Source organism: Oryx dammah, unplaced genomic scaffold (assembly GCF_014754425.2).
Source record: "Oryx dammah isolate SB20612 unplaced genomic scaffold, SCBI_Odam_1.1 HiC_scaffold_29, whole genome shotgun sequence".
Classification (NCBI taxonomy): domain Eukaryota; kingdom Metazoa; phylum Chordata; class Mammalia; order Artiodactyla; family Bovidae; genus Oryx; species Oryx dammah.
Genome location: NW_024070213.1, coordinates 51,746,614 through 51,770,117, shown reverse-complemented (window position 1 = coordinate 51,770,117; position 23,504 = coordinate 51,746,614). Strand labels below are relative to the sequence as shown.

General features: G+C 42.9%; 1 protein-coding gene across 1 annotated transcript in view; it reads right to left on the bottom strand.

Annotated features, from left to right (window-relative positions):
• Window positions 1–7,901: 7,901 nt before the first annotated feature.
• The window catches only part of PAH (phenylalanine hydroxylase), an 84,418-nt gene continuing 68,815 nt past the window's right edge, over window positions 7,902–23,504 (bottom strand). Inside the window, exons 8-13 of the mRNA XM_040234849.1 lie at window positions 23,148–23,217; window positions 19,611–19,667; window positions 15,709–15,804; window positions 15,052–15,185; window positions 10,176–10,291; window positions 7,902–8,511 (exon numbers count right to left, since the gene is read on the bottom strand). Coding sequence (XP_040090783.1) covers window positions 8,468–8,511; window positions 10,176–10,291; window positions 15,052–15,185; window positions 15,709–15,804; window positions 19,611–19,667; window positions 23,148–23,217 — 517 coding nt within the window. The 3' untranslated portion in view covers window positions 7,902–8,467. The remainder of the gene's footprint in view (window positions 8,512–10,175; window positions 10,292–15,051; window positions 15,186–15,708; window positions 15,805–19,610; window positions 19,668–23,147; window positions 23,218–23,504) is intronic.

Here is a 23,504-nt window from a genome sequence, read left to right as displayed (position 1 = left end):
CCGCCCTGACGTCTCCTGGCTCCCGTGGCTGCCTTCTCCTCCTCTGTCATCTCCCTGGGTGCTGCCTCTCGGGTGCGGAAGGGGAACTCCCAGCGCCGCAGACTTGGGTACTCAGGGGGGCGCCCCTTTCTTGGCCCTCTGGCTCGGACCTTTCATAAGGTTCTTAGCTCAAGGCCTAACTCCAGGCTCCCAGAAGTCGCGGGGGTGGGTGGGGAGGGAGCAGAGCAAGAGGAAGTCGATTCCGACAGCCACAGTCCTAGTCCTCCCGGGTGGAACTGGAGACTGCCCAGGGCTGGGAAGACAGAAGGACCTAGGGATGGCAGCTATCCATGGTCCTGGCCGACATCAATGCGTGGATGTTTAAGGCCAACAGCAGCCCGCCCATATTGCAGTAAAACGGGTAAAGCAGTAAAACGGAGCTATGGTACTGGAATTGGTTTTAATCAACCCACTTGCAGGCGGGCTAATTAAAGTCTGAGTGCCACATTTCTGTACCTTCCCAACCATGTGTCAATTGTCAGGGTGAATCTGAAAGTCTTTCCACTTCTTGCTAGTACTATCTCCCCTTGTGAATTAAAAAGATGTTGATGCCTCCCACCCTCTTAGCCTGCCTAGTCCGATTCCTCCTCCAGCACCATTCCCAGTTCAGGCAGAAAAGCCACATGGCCCTTTCCTGCTTTACTCGCAATCCCCAAGCCCCTGAAACTGGTTCTGAAAGTTTCAGGGTGGAAGGAATTTGGGATTGGCTTAAAATTCACTGCCCTGGCCTGTAAATCCAGGGGATGAAGCTTTAATTTTGTAAAATAAAAACTGGATCTTTGGGTCAGTGAGGTTTGAACCCCTTAAAATGACATATATACACTACTAAGTATAAAATAGATAGCTAGTGGGAAGCTGCTATGTAGCAATGAGAGCTCAGTTAGATGCTCTGTGATAACCTAGAGGGGTGGGAGGGGAAGCTCAAGAGGGAGGGGATATATGTATACATACAGCTGGTTCGTGTTGTTATACAGCAGAAACTTATGCAACATTATAAAGCAATTATACTTCAATTATAAAAGTAGAAGTGGAGCCTGTGTTTTGATTCCATCTGAACAGAGTCTGAGCTAGGACTGAAGCATGGAAAATGATATTTTTCAGTTCAGTGAGCTCCTGAGAGGGAAGAGAAAAGGAGGTCAGGAAATGGGATGGTACAGTGGTGGAAACATACCAGCTAAACCAACACTCCAGTGCAGGACCCACGGAGGCAGGCACTCCTGAACTGCCCTCCCAGTAATCATTTTAATGAGTTTGGTCCAGGGCTGAGCAGGAAGTAGACAGCCAAATAAATATTTGTTGAATTAAACCAAGAAAGTGCAATAAATTTTCTGTTTTTCAGCTTTGTATACTGGTATACTGGTTGGGTCTCTCTCCGCTCTATCAAAGTGTATAGCTGATGGCAAATTTTGGAGGCATTTATTCTATAATCCTTTTATAAGGATACCTTCTTATAACATCCACATTTTTGAGGGACTCATTCTATTCTGCAAGAATTATTATTTCCATCTGGTCTTCTACATTGGCTGTTCCTTGGGTTGACTTTGGAGCAAAATGTTCAGAGGGGGAAATGTCTTGTACCAGCTACTTTTCATAGTACCAGCTACTTTTATTTTTTAAAAAATGATCTCTAATTCCTGCCCCTGGAAAGATAAAAAAGCCTGCCCAAGGTGACCTTAAAACTGGGCAACAGAGTGAAGCTAAGTTCTCTTGTGTTGGTTCCTCATATCTAGAGAATGATGATTTCAATTCAATTTTGTTTGTGTTAACGATCTTGTAGAATGAGCACAACATGATATTTATTCCTAGCAGAAGGAAGTGTCATTAGTCGAAGAGTGAATGCTGGCTTTTGGAGGTTATGGTTTTAAACAGTGCTGGTAATGCCACAGCTCCAGAAGGAAAAAGAAAACAGGCAATGGTGTGGGAATTGCAGAAATGGGATTGAAGGAGTGAAAGTCTGTCGCTTTGAACTTCAAATGTGAAACTTCCATTTTGATCTCCCTATCTTTTACAAGATAGAGCTTTAGCTTCGAGTTGATGTACATTTCATTATTTTATAGCTCACAACTTTTATGTATATGTGTACATAGATTTGGACTGTGTTCAAAGGTTTATATTCTGATTTAGTCAAACTCCTTTCTCAAGTGTAAACCAAATAGTCTTTATGTAGGGCACTTCCACAATTATCCATCTCTTTGGAAAAAATGGGTCAATTGGGATCTTGTTATTTGACCAAACAACCACAATAATAATAATAACCAAAATTCATGGGAGTTCATTTGTGCCTATGTCAGCATAATAATCTGGGGAAAATTGAGGCAAACAGAGAAAGGGGTGGCAGAGGATGATATGATTAGCTAGCATCATTGACTCAATGGATGTGAATCTGAGCAAACTCCAGGAAACAGTGAAGGAGAGGGGAGCCTGGAGTGCTGCAGTCCATGGGGTCACAAAGAATCGACTTAGAGACTGAACAATAGCAATAAATAAATATTTAAAATAGTTAGAATGTTACTAAAAATGATTGAGAGGTGCTTATATACACATAATATGTTATTTGATTTATGTAGGAATCTTATAAGGAAGAAGCATAACTCTTCCCCATTTTATAGAAGAGGAAACTGTAACTCAGGGAGATTGAGTCTGTCAAAGTAGGTTCAACCCGATGGGAAAACTGGCATTTGAATCGGGGTCACCAGAGCAGTGCTACTGAAAGATGCTATGTCTTCCGATCTCAAATGTGGGTGTGTACCGTTAACAAAAATACCTAACTTTCACCTGTATAAAGCATTGTCACCAAGGAGACCATGACCCACTGGTCCATCCTGCCTTGCTTTTACCCAGTCAAAATTTATTCAGCCTATAGTGAGCAAGACAGTTTGCCGCTTCATCTGTGTACTTACTCCTCTACTTTTTTCCCCCTTCTGCTTACTTTTGTTGAGTGAAGTGATAGCCTTCAGGTTTTCCATCCTCTTCCAGGTCAGTGATTCCCCGTGCTGGGAATGGGTGCTGTCCGCGGTGCTGAGACACTCAGCTTCGGGAGGCTTAGATAAGTAGGGCCCTTTCACCTCACTTACACCTTTTTCCAGGGGGCGCTAGTGGTTAAAGAACCTGCCTGCCAATGTAGAAGACATAAGAGACTAGAGTTCAATCCCTGGGTCAGGAAGATCCCCTGGAGGAGGAAATGGAAACCTGCTCCAGTATTCTTGCCTGGAAAATTCCAGGGACAGAGGAGCCTGGTGGGCTACAGTCCATAGGATTGCAAAGTCAGAGATAACTGAGTGACTTAGCATACATTCCTCCATTCCAACCTCAGGCACATTTTCTCTTATCTGGCACTTCATGTTCATAAAACCACTGTTCTGTAATCTGCTGTTTTGTAATCCCAGACTTCCCTGTGCACTGCGAAATTATTTTCTCCCCCAAATGACACTCTTACAGGAGCCTCTTGTCTCCTTCCCTTTCCCAAGGACATTCTGAGGATGGGAAGTTTGGGAAAGGTTCAGCTTCCTCATTTCTCATTTGGAAATTTGATTTTTTGTTAGGCCAAAGAAATGGAACTTAGCAGGCTCCACGGCTTTAGTGCTGGTGGGCAGGAGGAGTATTTGGATGCTAGAGACAATTGAAAGTCTTACTAGGCCAACAGTTACCCTTTGCAAGTACTGCTGTTGTTCCAAGCTGATTCTCTCCTTCTGGGTGGTGTCAATAGCTGGAGGCTCTCAAAGAAATGCTTTAAAACATGCTCCCCTCACCCCCAAATATGTCTTATGTGCCTTTATCTGTACAGACCTTAACTCAACCCCCAACTCATCTTTTGTAAAGTCTCTAGAGGTCAAAGGAATGATGTGTGTGTGTGTGTGTGTATGATAGGATGAGATTCTTTTCAAAGAAACCCAAGGGCCACATTTTTGAAAAGAGAGCCATAAGGGAAAAAGTGAAAACAAAGGAATATACATTCCTTATCGTTTCTTTCTAAGTCTAAACTCCACTCTCCCCTGACAACTCACAAGGAACAATGACAGTAAGCCTTTTGCCAACTCTCTCCATTTGAAAGGTGATTGCAGAAAAAGACAGGATGCAGCTGACATTTTTTTAAAAAACCTGTAGGAATAAAGAAGCCTCAGAGAAGACTTGTTTATTTTTTCTTTAATAGATAGTCTTTAATTTGTTTCTGGGAAGAATAAACTATAGACATTCAAAGCAGGTACTAATTTTAATAACCTCAATGAAAGAAACTGACTTTGGGGCATCACCTCCCTCCTAAGAATGATCTGAGAAAAAATACATACTGCAGTTCACGTGAATCACCATTCACGTTTTACCCATTTAGACAGACATGTAAACAAGCAGGTATTATTCTTCTTGCAGTATCATCTCCTTTTGGGTCCATCTCTCAGTGAGGTACATTTTGTCTCTTTATTTTTCATAGGTGTTCTATTATTCAGAGATTGTTGTCACAAAAGAAACAGTGTGCAAGAGACATACAAAACAAATATTGTTAAAGAGCAACCCTGAAAAATGATAAATAATGTTATAGATGAGTTGTATAGACCCTGGAGAGCTAGAATCAATTTTCTCTACAATTGCTTCTCATTCTGAACTTATTCTTTTAAAATAATTGTGCTTACTACAGGTGAAAAGGTAAACTGTGCCTTGAGGCTAGCAAAGTTAAGAGTATAAATGAGGTAAAAATTCAAGGCACAGAAAAGACTAGTTTCATTTCTAACATGTATCAAATCTACTATGGCTTATAGTTTTTGAAACTGAATGGGAAAGCTATTAAAAGGCAGTGATCATGTGTATGTGTGTGTGTGTGTGTGTGTGCGCGCGCAGACTTCATTGAGAAGCGAAGGCTTTGATCACATTTTTTCCTTCTTATTTTGAAAAGTCCATGTTTTACTAAGCTTTCTTATGTTGTCTCCTGTGATTTTTTGCAATCTTTAGACAAGTCATTTATTGCTTTCTGACCATTTCAGCCCCACTGTGGATAACTCTGAAGTTTCACCAATGCATTTTTGTCCCCTTTATTAATTGACATTTATTAAGCACTTCCAAGGTCTTCCCTGGTGGCGCAGACAGTAAAGAATCCATCTGCTAAGCAGGAGACACAGGTTCAGTCGCTGGGTGGGGAAGATCCCCTGGAGAAGGAAATGGCAAACCACTCTGGTATTCTTGCCTGGGAAATCTCATGGACAAAGGAGCCTGGCAGGCTACAGTCCAGGGAGTTGCCAAAGAGTTGGATGTGATTTAGCAACTAAGTAACAACAAGCAATTCTAAATGTCAGTTGTTGAAGCAGTGTAAGATACAAACTACCTAGCCATAACCTACCTTAAACAGGAGACAATATTTTTTTTGAAAAGTCATAGCTTAGAATAATAGTTTTCAATAGATTTTAAAAGGGGAAATCACAAGTTTAGTTGTTCTCAAATTTTTCTTGCAAAATAGTTTATTTATGAGAGACAATCTCACTACACTCCTTGTGATTAAACTCAGAAAAAGTTTTAAGGATTAAAGAGTATGGAGCATCTACCACGTGTAACACGCCAAGGCTTTCCAGTGGTGAAAAAGATAATAAAGGTTCTTGACTTCATGAAGATGATATTTTAGTGGTAGATTCTCTGAAGCACAACTAAATGATATAACTTAGAAATTTAGAATTAAAATTTAAATAAAATTTTAGAAACTAAAATTTAGTTTCCTCCTTTCAGAAACTTACTGAACACTAATACTATACAGTTTTAGTATTCTTCCATATATTTCTTTTGTTTGGACATAGCAAGATTAGCTGTCAGTAAAACATTACTATTGTTTCCTTAAAAACTGTTTATTGTGTATTGAACAAATAATAATACTAATGCATGGAAATATACTGAATCCAATTGCTGTACCTTTTATAGCCAGATGAAAAAAGCTAAGTAGTGAGTAACACATGAAACTTTCAGAGACTAGCTTCCATCCAGTACATAATTTCTTCCTGCCTAAGCTTTCACTTAGAACACACTAAATTATCTTCAGTAGAACTAAAAATCACTATAAAATAAAATATAAAGTATAAAATATTTTATGATATTTCAGTGCCAAAATCAAGAAATGTTCTAACTTACATTTAATGTGAAGTAAAGAAACAGTTTGGAGAAGGAAAAGGCAACCTACTCTAGTATTCTTGCCTGGAAATCCCATGAACAGAGTAACCTGGTGGGCTGCAGTCCTTGGGGTTGCAAAGAGTTGGACACAACTTAGCAACTGAGCAGAACAAAAAAATAGTTATCAAAATAGTTCCTTTGCAGGGTATTTGAACCCTAGATGAACACCAGAAAAAAAAAAATCCACTTCTAGTTTTAGAATCAGAGCTTGTCAATGAGTTCTTCAAAGGCATGAGGAAATAGAGAAAAGAAAATCCCCCTTTCAAAGCAATGAAACCTCAGACACATTCAGACCAAATTGTTCTTTCCACCCATCTGGCATACTTGAGTGGGTATTATTACACCCATTAGTAGATTAGTGACAGCTGTTTAAAGATACATGTTAGCATTTGAATTATATTTCAAGGCTAGAAGGGATCTTGATTCATCCAGTTTAACTCCTCATTGTCAGAGTAAAACTAAGGTCCAAAGAGGAGAAGTGACTTATGCAAGGTGACATCATTAGCAAGTGGCAAAACTGACCACCAGAAATCAAGGCTTCTCAAACTTGAGGTACCCAGTAGATTTGCTGGGCATAAGAGAATAAACTGGAGTGCTTAAAAACACAGGTCTCTGTGTCCCATCCCCAGATATTTTATTTGGGTAAAGATCCTAACACTGGGGAAAAGTGAGGGAAGGAGAAGAAGGTGGGGCAGAGGATGAGATGGTTGAATGGTATCACTGACTCTCAATGGACATGAGTTTGAGCAAACTCAGGGAGACTGTGAAGGAGAGGGTAGCCTGACATGCTTCAGTCCATGGGGTTGCAGAGTCAGATGTGATTGAACAACAACAAGGCTCAGATTGTGCCTTGGATTTACTGTTGATACTGATACAACTGGTCTGAGAATCACACTTGCAGAAGTATTACAAAAATCATTGACGATTTAATTATTTCCATGATAAAATGATAAAGTGGTGTGAGAATTTCAAAGCAAAGCTTTTAAGACACTGCTTTCCCCCCCACTGTTTCTTATATTTGTATAGTCACATAAAATGCACAACCAACAAAAGTCAAAATCTGTCAACTGCCCAGACTTAGATTATCAAAATGATCCCCTGCAATGGGTGGGAAATCTGAAACTCTGATCATTCTTTCATGTTACAAGTTTATCCAGCTAATATATTTCTAAGGCAATGAAAGGATTATTTCATTCCAAGAAACTACAAAATTGAGAAACTGCTAAGGTTTTTCTTAATATATTTAAAATTCTCACATTTGTTGAAGATTTGCTGTTTAATAATGCATTCATTCAATGAATATTTACTGAAAATCTACCAGCTGGGATTTTAATTAACATCTATTGCATCTTAAAGGGGCTTCTCGGGTGGTGCTAGTGGTAAAGAACCCACCTGCCAATGGAGGAAACTTAAGAGACTTAGATTCTATCCTTGGGTTAGGAAGATCCCCTGGAGGAAGAAATGGCAACCCACTCCAGTATTCCTGCCTGAAGAAACCTATGAACAGAGGAACCTGGTGGGCTACAGTCCATGGGGTTGCAAAAAGTTAGACATGACTGAAGTGACTTAGCACGTATGCACTGCATCTTAAATGTCTTCAAAATGTCTCCCAAAACAGACTTGACAATTGATTGGAAAATGATACTGCAAGTTGAATCAGATGGAAAGTTTTACCACCTTGCATACCAGTGTTTATGATAATAATAAAACATATAGAAATATTTTGATATTACATTATGAACTTTAATATTTGTTTGATTTTAATAGGCTTCTGAATTAAAGAAAATCTACATAGGCAAAATAACAAAGCAGTAAGTAAAATCATAGTTCCCTGAAACAGAAAATGACTTTCGTAGGTTAAAATTTATATTAAATCCAGAAATTCAATTCTGATAGGCTTGTGTTTCACAGTGAGGGATATATATCCCTTTAGGAATCCTCTACAGCAAATAATGAAATTATTTAGGAAGTTTGAATAAAACAGGTCCCAAATTTTCATTAACTTTGATGAAATGTGACAGGTTATTGATTTTTAATTCAATCCAGAGTATGAGATTATCATCTCTAAATCGTAGATGACCCCAAAAGATCTACCATTATGCTTTGGGGTATTATTAACATGCTATCATTTCATATGATTTTATCTGTTGACCCGCCATCTTGCTCTCGAAAGGATTTAAGGCTGTCATTTTGAATTAAGGCTTGTTTTTTACACTTTTTAAGATGAAATAAAAGAAGTAGGTCGGTTTCCATTGAGAGATTCTCAGTTTAGGTTCTGTCCATGACTTCACTTTAGTTTCTGGAGGGCACTGCAAAGGATTTCAACTTCACCTACAAAGAAAAACAAAGGAGCCACTCATACTGCAAACAAACACCCTTCAAGTGTCTGCAGTGTGTAAAAGGCTAGGGAATCAGCGGGGTGTGTGGATGCACTAGGTACTACCCCAACCTTCAAGGAGCTGACAGCTTAGTTAGGGTGATAAAATCTGAGCCATTACAGATGATTCCAAGTTGTAGGAAGTGCTAAAGAGCTATTAATGTAATTAAGCTTCCTCTTTCCATAGTCTATTTCTCAGGGAAGGAGTTAATGGTTTTCTCCCCAGGGAAATCACTAGCTTTTCTGTTTCCTTTTCACATGACCATCCACAGATGCTTGCAAGGGGCTAAGCCACAGAACCTAAAAGTAGGGTTCACATAGCCCCCCATCCTCTTATAAATAATAGTCTCTGAAATTATTGTCACTTTCTCAGGGGAAATGAAAAAGAGAGAGAGAAAACAGCTATGGCCTAACCCTTCTCTCTCACACCCCAGCCTCCAGAGCCCTTGGCTGGCCTCTTCAGTGAACAAATTATTCCAGCTGAGTGTTCAAGGTGGCATCTATGGGAGGGAATCAGCTTTGGACTTTATCAAAATGGCTCATTATGGGAGGGAGGCCATACCTGATAGGAATGAGTATAATGGGCTAGTTCTACACATTAGCAGTGGTCTCAGGCAACATCACAGGGGTAGAGAGGGATACGCCAAGTCCACCAGCCCTTCTGGCCTTTGTTAGCACATTTTTACAGATAGAAACTCCCCACCCCTTGGACTAGAACTTCTCCCTTTAAGCTTGATCCTTTGGTGGTTTTGTTCATTCATTCAATAGCTCTTGAGTACCTAATATGATTTTTAGGAATATGGAAAACTGCTGGGGATTTGACAGCAAGCCTGACATTGCCCTCTGCTCAAGTCTAGTTGGGGAGACAGACAAGCAAACAATTATAAAATAAAAACAAAAGAAAAAACCTATGATAAGTGCTCTGAGAGAAGGATCTATGGGAAGGCCAAAACCTAGGAGGGACACCCAAACCAGGCTTACCCTAAGAAGAGACATGTATGAATGATTAAAAGATAAACTGGGATGGGGTCCCTAAATGGGAGTGGTAAAGAGAGTATTTTAAACAAAAACTGTATGGGCAAAGGCCAGGGGAAGGCATGGGAACTAAGGGCTGGTCAATGTTGCTCGAAGGGAATTTGAAGGTTAGAAAGAATTGGGAGATGAACACAATAGCACAATGACTTTTTAAGAACAACTATTATAATATTCTTGTTGTCCAGAAAAAATAAAAGGCCAATGGATGAACTACTCTGTGGTTGATAAAGTAGATAAAATCTATCCTTAGGAGCTGGTATTCCAGGCAGAGTAAGGTCCAGTGGACACTTAGAGGGAAAGGGGTGAAAATGCAAAGGAGAAAGAGGAATGTGGCAGCAACAAGCCAGTGTGGAAAGGTGGTGGGTCATAGGAGGTGGCGTGGGGTCCAGGAAGGTCAAAGCAGAAAGGACACTCAAAGCAATTCTGGCTTTTTATTACTAAGTTTTTCTCTCTCAATAAGTCAGTGGCTTCCCTGGAAATGCTTTTCTTAAATATTTAATACATTTCTTACTGTTCCTCTGACGAAGGTAGGAAAACACAATCCCCTATGAGAGAATGGCCTCAAAGGGTATATGTTACTTACTACTGATGGAGTCAGCCAAAATCTTAAGTTGCTGGGTGTTGTCCAAGACCTCAATCCGTTGAGTGTATGGGTCATAATGAACTGAGAAGGGCCGTGGGATTGTGGCAGCAAAGTTCCTGAAACCAAAATCATAGGTCTGAGTGAAGGCTACCATTTGGGGAAAAATAATTTTAAAAGATTTTTCAGTGGCATTCACTTGGTTATTAGTAGCACTGAAACCTCACCAGGGGCTTTAGTACTGAGAAGTGAAATGGAGTTTTAGGTCCTCTTTAGGAAGCCTCTGTATGTGGTAGGCGTGTCTGTGTATATACAAACACACTTATGCACATGCCTCCAAAATGTCAGAAGTAGCTTACAATAAAAGCACATAAGGCCAAGTTCTTATCATTAAATAAAATAAAAGGAGAAAGTAAAATCTAGCCAAAGAATGTTATAGAAGAAAAAAAAGCTCTGAGATGCTTGACCATCAATGCAAAGAAAGAAAAATGGTTTCCAAAGTTGAAGACAACACTATGAATGAAACTCAGCATGGATTGAGAGCCTCCTATGTTTGAGAACCATAGCAAGTTTCAAGTGTTTTAGACTCTTAACAACTATTATCACTAAATTAGTCTTCATAAAAACCTTAAGAGGAAGGTACCATTTTACTATTCCCATTTTATGATGAGGAAACTGAGGCTTGAGGAAGCTAAATAACTACTAAGGCCATGCTGGCAATACATTATAAAGAAAGGAAAGGACACAGGTAGTCTGAATCTGGCCTGGACCCCTCACTTCCCTGCCTCCCTGGGGCATCACTCCTGGGCCTAGGAGGAATCTTTTATTAGTGACTGCAGATGCATGAAGAGTAAGTGGTTAAGTATCTTTCCCCATCTGTTCTTTGGAAAAAGCTTTCTCAGTCCAGCTGGTGACATGAACCAAGTAGTATATGCCTGTGGCTCTGCCTACTCTTCCCCTCTTCCCTCTTATTCCTAGGTGCACCTTGTTTTTTCTTTGGGGAATCGACCTCCCCCACTGGAGGTATAAGAGTTGGGCCGTCAGTCTGAGGCCCACTCTGCCCTCCTCAGGTCAGGCAGCAGGTGTGTGAACAAACTCAGCCCCGTCTCTGCTAGAACTTGAATACCGAAATTGAAAATGGTTGGCATCGGTTTCTTTTAGTCGGGATGCTCTGAGGGTATCCCAGAGATGCTCAGATCCCTTCTTTTTTTGAACTGTGTTCTTTAGAATTCTATTTCATTCTGTGAGCCAGCTCTCAGCAGATGAGAGCTTTTGTATCTTCTCTGGACTCTAGACACTAACAATGAGTGAGTGCGTGCTCCGTCATGTCTGACTCTCTGCCACCCCATGGGCTATATAGCCCACCAGGCTCCTCTGTCCATGGGATTTTCCAGAAAAGAATACTGGAGTGGGTTGCCATTTCCTCCTCCAGGGGATCTTCCTGACCCAGGGAATGGACCCGCGTCTCCTGCATTGCATGCAGGTTCTTTACCACCGAGTCACCAGGGGAAGTGGACACTAGCAGAGCTGGTGGGATTTCAAAGAGAGGCCCATGTCCTGGCAAGGTCTTCCCTGTTGACCTGGGGCTGATCACTTCCTGAAGGGCCTGTCCATATGGGAATCTCAGTGCGACTCAGCAGTTAATAGTACCGGCTCTGAGTCCCACTGCCTGAGTCCAAACCCTGGGCCAGCCACTTACTAGCTGTATGACTCTGAGTGAATTACTTACCCCTTCAATGTTTCTGTACTCCTATTTTCAATTTGTGGTCTTATTTAATGACTAAATGGATTAATATCTGAAAAGCACTGAGAACAGTGTTTGGTACAAAATAGCTACCAGGCATCTTGAAAAGTGAAAGTGTTAGTCGCTCACATGTGTCCAACTCTTTGTGGCACCATGGCACGTAGCCCACCAGGCTCCTTGGTCCATGGGACTCTCCTGGCAAGAATACTGGAGTGGGTAGCCATTCCCTTCTCCAGGGGATCTTCCTGACCCCAGGGGTCAAACCCATGTCTCGTTCATTGCAGGTGGATTCTTTACTGTCTGAGTCACCTTACCTGTACCTATAATTATCTTGGTGGCATAATGCATGAACTCATGAAAATCCATAACCATAAAGGAGTCCCAGGAATGGCAGAGTGGAACCTTCAGGGCTACAGGAAGACTAGGTTCCCAGTAAGGGTGAAAATTTAGGAGAAAAATGGGAAAGAATGGCAGGAAGGACCTAAGGGCCCTGGAAAAAAGAGTAAAGGGAGTCATTGGGGATCAAAGAAAGTACATTTGTGGGCTACCATTTTACTGTTGGTTACCTAAGCCTGGTACATTTGAAGCTGACATGCCCAGCTTCATGGGATCCCAGAAGCCTGTAAGACTTACATTTATTATGCATCATTGCTAAGATATAACAAAAGAAGTGGTAAAAATGGTATCATGGTTGCCCTGTCTAAGCAGACGCTCTGCCCAGCATATCTCCCGCTGGGAGCAGTGTGGCTCTAGCAGGCTGATGGCAGGGCAATCTTGGAGGGCTTAGAGTCTCAGAGTCCTGGTACCACTCCACCAGCCTGGTGCTGAATTGCCTCTGAGATTGGCACATTTGCCAATTACTCACTGATTCAGAGGATGAGTTGGTTGGATGGCATCATGACCCAATAGACATGAGTTTGAGCAAACTCCAGGAGACAGTGAAGGACAAGTAAGTCTGGTGTGCTGCAGTCTGTGGGGTCGCAAAGAGCCTGACATGACTTAGCAACTGAACAACAGCAATACTGAGTGCTTGCTATGTGTCTGGCACTGTTCTTGAAGTGGAGGGAAAGAGCAGAAAGGACAAACCCCCCTATCCTCATGGACCTTAAATCATACAAGATTTTAGACATTAATAAGTGCTAAGGAGAAAAGTAAATCACAGAGCAGGTACAGAGTACTGGGGGGACAGGGCTGGGTGGTGATTTTAAGTAAGTTGGTTAGAGAAAGACATGCAAAAAAGGTTAAATGTGGGTAAAGGCTGAAGAGAGCAGAGGGGTGAGTTATGCAACTATATGGGAGATTAAAGTGACAAGGGACTTCCTTGGGTGAGAAGACATCTAGGGCTGTTTGATGGGGGTACCTCTGTGGCCGCTCTGAACATAGGAGAGTTCAGGGGTGGACCTGGTGGCCACACTGAGCAAGGATAGGGTGGTAGGCCTTTCTACAGGGGTCATCATGTTCGGCTAGCAAGCCATGAAATGGGGTCCTGCAAAGGAAGGCACTTCTCTCAACAGGGAGTGGAAAGATGCCGGGAGCCAGCGTGAGGAACTCCGCCCGTGGCAAGGGTCATGAGGAAGGAGGCACAGCATACGCAAAGGCGGCATCAAGCCTCAGGAAACCCCCTGTTCCCGAGCGTCTATCCCCCAAACCAGCATCTGCCTACTTTACTGCTTTATGCTTTCACCTATACCTCTGACTTTACGGGGCGCTGTCCCCCACCACCTCTATCGGAGAAGGAGTTAACTTGCAGCTCCAGTCAATAAAAATTCCTGGGCGTGACAAGAGTGTTTCAACTTACAAACTCCTCTGAAGGTTCTATGCTGCTGCTGCTGCTGCTAAGTTGCTTCAGTCGTATCCGACTCTGTGCGACCCCACAGATGGCAGCCCATTGGGCTCCGCCACCCCTGGGATTCTCCAGGCAAGAACACTGGAGTGGGTTGCCATTTCCTTCTCCAATGCACTGAAGGTTCTCTAGCCTGCCTGAACAGGTTTGTCTGGCCACATGTGATTGTTTACAGCCTCCCAACAGTGAGAGGCATGAGATGCTTTAAACTTTCTAAATACAGATTCTTTTGAGAAGTTAGAAATTATTAGTATAGTGGGTTGATTAGAAATTATACTGGTGAAGGGCTTTCATTTGTTGGGCCAATATTTGCTGCTAAGTCTCCATATTCCTTGCCCTTATACACATTAATGAATATAACTAGCATGTAGGAAAAATAAGTATTAACCTTTAAGATTAATCATGTTAAACCTTAGGCTAAATAAATTCTCTTCTTAATTGTAACCCACTACACCTCACCCTACAGGAATGCAACTCTATCTGGTACCTTTGGAGGGTGGCGCCTGGTTTAAGAAAAAATCACCCCTGGAAAAAATAAGTTTTCTGGTTGACTGACCGTTATCAGAAAGGGCCATAAAATGTCAGCAGGCCTCATGGCCAGAAGATGATGTAAAACCCCTAAGACCTTTGTATACATTTATATGAAGCACCTGATTTTGACAAGGGTCAGGATTGCTGACCCCACGTGACTCTGTATTCTATCTCTATGTGTAACAAAAAGTATATAAACAAACCTGAAAATAAAGGAAACAGATCAGTTTCTGGAAAGACTGATTCCCCCGTGTCGTTCTTTCTCTCCCCTTCTGGCTGAATTCCCATCTGGAGCGTGGAGGCTTGCCATGTCTACTTACTTGCCCTCACTTCTAAGACCCACACGAGAGGGAGCCCAAGGTGGGGCCCTTCCACTATTCAAGTGGGCACCGGTGGCCTACGTAGATGGTGCAGACCTCTTGTCTCAAGGTTTTATTGGTTTTCCATGTAAACCAAGTTATTCAGCTCCTTTTCTCCACTAATATTTCCTACTACACTATCCTTTTCTAATCTCTCTTTATATTTCTAATTAAATAGCTTTTTCCTAGGACGCCTACTCCATCTCCCCTTCGAATTACCCTGGATCCATCGGGGCTGGACCCCAGCAGAAAGAGATAGGGTGGGGAGAGAATACTGTCTGATGCACGCTGCTGCTGTAGGCCCTGGAGTCCATTCTCCTGCCCAACCTCCCATAGACCGGCAGCACCAGGTCAAGTCAGGAGGTCCCAAGGGCTGCTGGCCCAGTGTGGTTACCATCTCACCTCACTTTCTCCTTGGCATCATTAAAACTCTCAGCCACATAATACAGAGGCTGGAACTCTGTGATCGTATACTCCTGGACAGCGGTCTTCTCCAGTTCCAGAGGAAGGAGCTTCGGCTTGCCTGATAGGCAATACTGCGGGTCCCAAATGGAAAGTCGTCATGGTTAAGTCAGGGCTGCTGGTCCCTGCTGCAACCCCTAGGCTATTTGTGCATCCCCTCCCACCTTATCCTGATTTCTTCCATACCCTAGTCCCAATGCAGGTGAACTAAATTATTTTGCACATACTAGACAGCAATCAGGATCAAAAGGAATATTTTACCCCAACCATTTTCAGGTAACGTGATCAACAGACGGTGTGGGAGCAGCCACATTTTCTGGCATGTGTTTGCCTATGTCCCAATGCACAGTTCATCCCTAGATTCAGGAGGCCCCTGTGGTCTGGAGACCTGTGTATCTGCAGTTCAATTTCAATCTCTAAAACCCACAGTCATGACCAAATCATAGCTGCTAAGAGGTCAATCAATCACTTAAGGAGAAACTCCGAGGTTCAGTTTCAAAGTGGATATAAGAGGGTTTCGAGAGCACAAAGGGAAAATGAATGGTCTGCTGTACCTAGCACTCACAAATCCATCCATGGTTTCTCTTTGGTTCATACCTGTAATTCACCAAAGGATGACAGGAGCCCAGCACCATATGCCTTTATGGAGTCTCCTTGCTTGCAGAGCCCAAACTCCACAGTAAACCAGTAAATCTGAAATGGAAAGTCAAGTTCAAAGTCTACACAAGGAAGCAGCAGGTGACCCAGGGCCAGAGACAAGGTGCCCAGGTGGGAGTTTGTGCAGGTCTGTTCTCTGAATCAGCCTGATCTGGGGTCATGGTTTTGTATGCTGTCTTATTCTATCCAGTTACCTGTTGAATTAAGATGGCTGAATGCAAGATGCTGAAGCTGAAACTCCAATACTTTGGCCACCTGATATGAAGAACTGACTCCTTGGAAAAGACCCTGAGGCTGGGAAAGATTGAAGGCAGGAGGAGAAGGGGAGGACAGAGGGTGAGATGGCTGGATGGCACCACTGACTCGATGGACATGAGTTTGAGCAGCCTCCAGGAGTTGGTGATGACAGGGAAGCTGGTGTGCTGCAGTCCATGGGGTTGCAAAGAGTCAGACACAACTGAGTGATTGAACTGAACTGAACTGAATGCAAGATAATGATGGGAAGTTGTGGGAGAGTATTAAGGAAGCCCCCAAAGGATACCCCAACAAGCCACTCTCTATGACAGGAACTCCTCCACCCCTCCCGCTTTCTTCTCTATGGCATCAGCTAGAGGGAGTTGCTCCTTCAAGTTGGCTGGAATTACCAGACAATCCCATCAGGCTCAGCGGGAGGTAGGGAATTGGGTCATGATAGAATCAGTGAGGGAGTATCTTGTCATCTGTGTGGCTGAACCACACCAGCTCCATTTTGTCAGCTCCATCTAAGCCTAAAGTCTTAACCCCATCCTTTTCTGCATGGTTGAACTTTAGTCTACTCACAAGGAATGAACCAGATAAGTTCCTCATTAACTTTTACCCTTCTTATCTGATATAAAAACTTTGTCTGACATATAAAAACTTTTGCTGAGGCAGATGGGTAATGCCTCACAAGAAATAATGGTCATGAGACCTTCCAGGGGGAGGAAAAAACCCCTAACTCCTGACAGTGTGAACCTGCTTCTCCCTTAGTAATCAGATTCTATCCTTAGCTTTGGCCCCTTTAATTAATTAACTAATAAATTTTAATTTGGCTACACTGGATCTTAGTAGTGTTGGCCCCTTTAACCTCCCATATCCTTTTCGTGGCATAGAGTGTGGTTGCTAAAGCCTCTGGCTGCTATCTACCTGCCCTTTCCTGTGTATAAGTTACCCACAATAAACTTCATCACTGCATTTTATTGAGTTATCTGCTTCCTTATTTGGCCTCAAAGTTCTAAGGTTATTATTCAATATCCCCACCATCCAACAATCTGTGCTAAAACCCTGTCGGTCACTGCACTCAGCCTCCCAAATAACCAAGTCTTTTTCTTTCAGTAGCTCCCAGTGCAACATGTCCCAGATAGATGGCTTGGGAAATAAGGTCCTAGAATTGATTCCTGGGTCAGGAACATCTGCTGGAGAAGGGATAGGCTACCCACTCCAGGATTCTCAGGCTTCCCTGTTGGCTCAGCTGGTAAAAATCCACCTGCAATGTGGGAGACCTAGGTTTGATCCCTGTTGGGAAGATTCCCTGGAGAAGAGAAAGGCTACCCACTCCTGTATTCTGGCCTGGAGAATTCCATGGACTGTACAGTCCATGGGATCGCAAAGAGTCAGACACGACTGAGTGACTTTCACTTTCTTTTGTACTGAATAGGGCCAAGAGAAAGCCAAGGCCCAGGGTTTCTCAGTTCAGTTCAGTTCAGTTCAGTCACTCAGTGTGTCTGACTCTTTGCAACCCCATGAACCGCATCACGCCAGGCCTTCCTGTCCATCACCAAATCCCAGAGTTCACCCAAACTCATGTCCATCGAGTCGGTGATGCCATCCAGCCATCTCATCCTGTCATCCCCTTCTTGTCCTGCCCCCAATCCCTCCCAGCATCAGGGTCTTTTCCAATGAGTCAACTCTTTGCATGAGGTGGCCAATGTATTGGAGTTTCAGCCTCAGCATCAGTCCTTCCAATGAACACCCAGGACTGATCTCCTTTAGGATGGACTGGTTGGATCTCCTTGCAGTCCAAGGGACTCTCAAGAGTCTTCTCCAACACCACAGTTCAAAAACATCAATTCTTTGGTGCTCAGCTTTCATTATAGTCCAACTCTCACATCCATACATGACCACTGGAAAAACCATAGCCTTAACTAGACAGACCATTGTTGGAAAAGTAATGTCTCGCTTTTGAATATGCTGTCTAGGTTGGTCATAACTTTCCTTCCAAGGAGTCTCAAAGCATCTTTTAATTTCATGGCTGCAGTCACCATATGCAGTGATTTTGGAGCCCCCCCAAAATAAAATCTGACACTGTTTCCACTGTTTCCCCATCTATTTCCTATGAAGTGATGGGGCCAGATGCCATGATCTTAGTTTTCTGAATGTTGAACTTTAAGCCAACTTTTTCACTCTCCTCCTTCACTTTCATCAAGAGGCTTTTTAGTTCCTCTTCACTTTCTGCCATAAGGGTGGTGTGGTCTCCATATCTGAAGTTATTGATATTTCTCCCAGCAATCTTGATTCCAGCTTGTGCTTCTTCCAGCCCAGGGTTTCTAGGTAAGTCTGTTTATTGCACTAGAGAATGTGAAACCTGGGAAGGCTGTCAGAACTGAGTAAGTCTGAGCTCCTCACATACAGATGATACGTCTTTAGCCCAGAGAGGTCAAGTTACACACATACAGTGACACAGCATCTCAAGGGCAGAGCAAGGGGCCCAAGACTATTCTCAGATCAGTATATCAATAATAAGATTATTTTTGAGAAGCTAGGTTGGTAATGAATACTTGTATAACAATTACAGCAGGTAACTTAATGCTCTGTGATTATTTTTTTTCTTACAAATGAGAGATTCTATCAAGTTCTGCAGTTTCCTTGAAAGTTGCTTTTTGTATCACCACAGCATCTGGCATTTAAAAACTTACATCCACACAAATTTAACCCTTTTGATCCCCAAGATCCTCATGGTGTACTGTTGAGATGGAAATGATATAAACAATTGTATCCATTTTTAGAGGTGAGGGTGCAAAAGCTACTTGCCCAGGGTCTCAGAGCAGCTGGGCAGTGAGAAAGGATCTGGGAGGTTTCAACCTTCTCTTAAATTAAATTCACAAACTTCTAAACTGATATATCATGATGACAGGGAAGCCTGGAGTGCTGCAGTCCATGGTGTCGCAAAGAGTCAGATACAACTGAGCAACTGAACTGAACTGAGCTGAATGATATGTGTGCATTAATCTGAAGTACCTAGTTCCATTATAAAGTTTCATTTCTTATCTTCCAAGCTGAGCACATTATTAAAAAATGTGGCTTAGAGGTTAGGGAGGGAATCACTCAAGTTGGAAAGGAGTCTACAGGAAGGAAAGCTCCTTCTGTGCAGAGTTGCTCATCCATGGTATCTATGGATGACAGTCATCACACCCCTGGGGAAGAGAGTGTTTGGTTAGAAGGGAAAAGTCAGTTCCCACTTCCACCTTGGATCTGAGAAAGGAAAGATGCAATGCTGGCTCCAGTGTCAGGTAGAAAGTAAATATTTTCCTTTTCAAAGATGCGAATCTAGACTACTTCCCACCCACTCAAGGCGATTCTCAACGACTATCATTATAGCCTGTTGGTGCTTTCAAGACATACTGTTTAGTTACATGTAAACATATACATGTAGTTGATTTCAAAATCAAACCACTAAGAAATCAAAATGTGAAATGTCACTTGTGCAAATGTAAGCAAGGCATTCAGATTTTTTCTTTTTTCAAATGATCTGGCTTTCAGGAAAACAGCGAAGTTTCAAAGACCCGAGACATTCCCACCATCCACCAGGGAGAGAGGGTACTTACTGTTGCAAGTTTCTCAACGTACTCATCAGGTGCACCCAGGGAGGCAAGGCCAATCTCCTGTAACGGCAGAGAAACCGGCACTGACATGGCTGGGGTCTGCTGACCTTCAACCTTGACCCTCAGATCCAACCTCGTATTTGACCACAGGAGGGGCAGCTAGATACCTTCAGAAGGGACCAGGTAGACTCTTAACTGTTCTGTCAAGGCTTCCCTGACCACACTTCATAGAATCACAGATCTTGAGGATGGAGGAAGCCTTTCTCCATCACTTGGTTCTCTATTCACTTTACAAAAGAGAAAACTGAGGCACAGAGAAAAGAGATGACCTGCTCAAGGTCACACAGTTGGTTGTGTCTAATGTTTCAAGTCCTGATTATCCTTCCACAGTTCAAGTGGAATATTCCTGGTGCACCAGATGGGACTTCATCAAGTCCCCTGAAGATACCATAGGAGACTTGCTGTGAAGTGCTTGACATCTATCCAGGTATATGCATAGCTGGAGAGTCTGAGATGTCACTGGCCACTTCTTATCACAGCTCCCAACTCAGAAACCCCTCGTTGTCTCTGTCTCTTTTTACAGCATTTGCTCCAGACTGATTTGCAGCAGACGAGCACATATATGTATACAAATATAATATGTGTGTGTGCTTATAAATTATATTTATTTCCTACTAATATGCATTCATTTATTCCAAAAATATTTATTGAATGCCTTCTATGTGACAGGTAATGTACGAAATTGATAAAGATCCCTGACCTTTACATTTAAGTGGATAGACAGTAAATAATAAGCATGTTAAAGGTGATAAGTTCTTTGGAAAGAAGAAACAAAAGGAGAAAGGGACAAGGGGGATCCAGAGTACCAGAGAAGCAGGGGTGGGGTCGGGGGCTTTGATTGCCCTATCCTTCATCTTTTTTTTTTTGCTGTATTGGGTCTTCGTTGCCGCTTGCAGGCTCAGTAGGTGTGGCATACAGGCTCTCTAGTTCAGGCATGCGGGATTAGTTGCTCGGCAGCATATGGCACCTTAGTTCCCCAACCAGGGATAGAATTGAACCTTCAAATGCCTGCATTGGAAGGCAGATTCTTAACCTCTGGACCATCAGAGAAGTCCAGAGGCTGTGATTTTAAATAAGGCCCCAGAATGATTTTTAAAAATCACTCTGTTGCTGTTGTTCAATCTTGAGGTCATGTCTGACTCTTTGCAACCCATGGACTGAGGCATTCCAGGCTTCCTTGTGCTTCACTCAATTTGTTCAAACTCATGTCCATTGAATCAGTGATGCCATCCAACCATCTCATTCTCTGTCACCTCCTTTTCTTCCTGTCCTCTATCTTTCCCAGCATCAGGGTCTCTTCTAATGAGTCAGCTCATCACATCAGGTGGCCAAAGTACTGGAGCTTCAGCTTTAGCATCAGTCCTTCCAATGAACATTCAGGGTTGATTTCTTTTAGGATTGGCTGGTTTAATTTCCCTATAGTCTAAGGGACTCTCAAGAGTCTTCTCCAGCACCACAATTTAAAAGCATCCTTGGAAAGGTGATATTTGAGCAAAGACTTGATGGAAGTGAGGCTGTTATTGGCTCTGCTGATAGCTGAAGAAAGAGCATTGTACAGGTCAAATGCACAGCCTGTGAAAAATCTCTTTAAGGAGAGGCAATGTCCTCCTCCAGGGGATCTTCCCAACTTAGAGGCTGAACCCATGTCTCTTACGTCTCTTGAACTGGCAGGCGGGTTCTTTACCACTAGCACCACCTGGGAAGCCCAAGTCTAACAGAAGTCATCATCAATAAATGCAAGGTGGAAAGGGTTCCCTGTTCTCATAGCCACTATTCTTTGTGAGCCCAGATCTTGCCTAAAACAAGGAACCCAAAGTGCTTCATCCCCACTCCATCCTGCACTCCTGTGGGAAACTAGTCCTGCTTTTAGATCAAAAAAGAATATGCTCAGGGAACTCAAAATAACTCCTGCTTTGAAACTGTCCAGGTCAAAATTGGAACCAGGAACACGGATGAGCCAGAAGCTCCTGTCTGCTGATTCAGGTAACTTCCAACCCCTCTGTGGGGTGCCCAAATTGAAAATGGCTTAAGGAGGATGGCCATTTAGCCTCTGACTGGGAAGCAAAACTTTTAGTAATGAGAATAAAAACTTCCAATCCTAGTTTGAAAGCAATCTATGACATCTTGGCAGCAGGAACCACACTTCTGAAAGTCAGCTACTCCTGTGGTGACACTTCCACAGCAAAGGTTAACCTAATTTCTAAACACTCCCACTTCTAAAAGTCCAACAATTTCTGAACTTCGCCATTCCCCCAAGCCCACATAAGGTGGCTCAGTGGTAAAGAATCTGCCTGCCAATGCAGGAGGCAGAGGAGACAGGGGTTCAGTCCCTCGGTTTGTTAGACCCCCTGGAGGTGGAAGTGGCAACCCACTCTGGTATTCCTGCCTGGAGAATCCCATGGATAGAGGAGCCTGGTGGGCTACAGTCCATGGGGTCGCAAAGAGTCAGACACGACTGAGCATCTAACACACATTAAAGCAGCCGTTTTCTTTGTTTAGAGAGGCTGTGTCTAACAAGTACCATTTTTCCTTGTTTAGTAAGCAGTTAAGTTTGCTGTTTATTTCAGCTATCATGTAGCAGCCTCCTCATTCAAGAGTAGAAATAGTTCTTTCTTTCTAGCTAAAGGAAGATGCTTAAATGATTCACATACAATCCCATTACTGTGAAATTCATCCTTGGCCCAGCATTTGCTCATAGGTCATTCTATTTGATCACTATTCCTCCTTGTGAGGAAGGAGACTATCAGGAAGGGCTCTTTATGGATCCACTTCTGTGCTGAGATGCAGGGTGGTGTGGCGACTTGCTCCAGGCTACACAGCACTACCATTCCCCTCTCCCACCATTCCAGTTGCCCACCATGGTTTGGGGCTGCCTCTCAGTGCCAGAAGAGAATTTGTGAAATTCTTTCAGTCATCCAAAAAGCATTTTTGAGCCTGCTCACCACTGTAATAGATGAATCAAAGCTTAGCCTGCTGCCTTGATGATGGTGAGAAGGCAACTGGCTCTTTATTTTTTGCCATGAGTCAGGCTATTAGCACTAGACTCTTGGCAAATGCCATCTTACTTAAAGCATATACAGAAATGATTGTCTGATAAGGTAGAAAGTGGCAAAGACCCAAAATATGAGGGGAAAGATGCCACAAGAACTTGGAAGAAAGCAAGGTTACTTCTGCATGGGGATCTGGGAGGTTTTCACAGATGAAAAGGTTCTTAAACTACATCCAGTAGAACAGGTGAAATTAGCTAAGTCAATAACGCACAAATCCTAGGATGACCAAATCACCAGCTCCAGGCTGTGGTTCCTGGAATTGGTAATTAGCCAGCCCCATGGGACCACATTCTCACCTGTGATGGGGTCACAGAACTATACCTGGATTCCACCCTCGCAGAGGACATGAGGGCCCCTCCATGGGTTCAATTTATCTGAGCAATCCAGGTCTCACCCTGTAACTAGAAGGCTAGAGAAATGAATTGCTCACCTGGGAAAACTGGGCAAAGCTGCGATCTGAAAACAAAGGTACATGTCCCAAGAGCTCATGGCATATGTCCCTGAAAAACAAAAAGCACAGAGCTTGGAGGGGAGGAGGGTTATAAGCTATGCAGGACTCAGTCTTTCTACACGAGGAATGGGCAGAAAGCAACAAGGAACTCATTCAGTCTTATAACCTCATTCCTAAGAATAAGGGGTATGTAAGGCTTGGTATCAGTTGAAACAAGATACAAGAGAAAAAGAAGAAGGGAAAAGAAATGTAAGGGACAGGACAGAACACAGTGGCCAGGGGATTTTGAGTGTATGCCCCATGGGATGTAGAACAAAAGAGCCAGTATTCCTATGG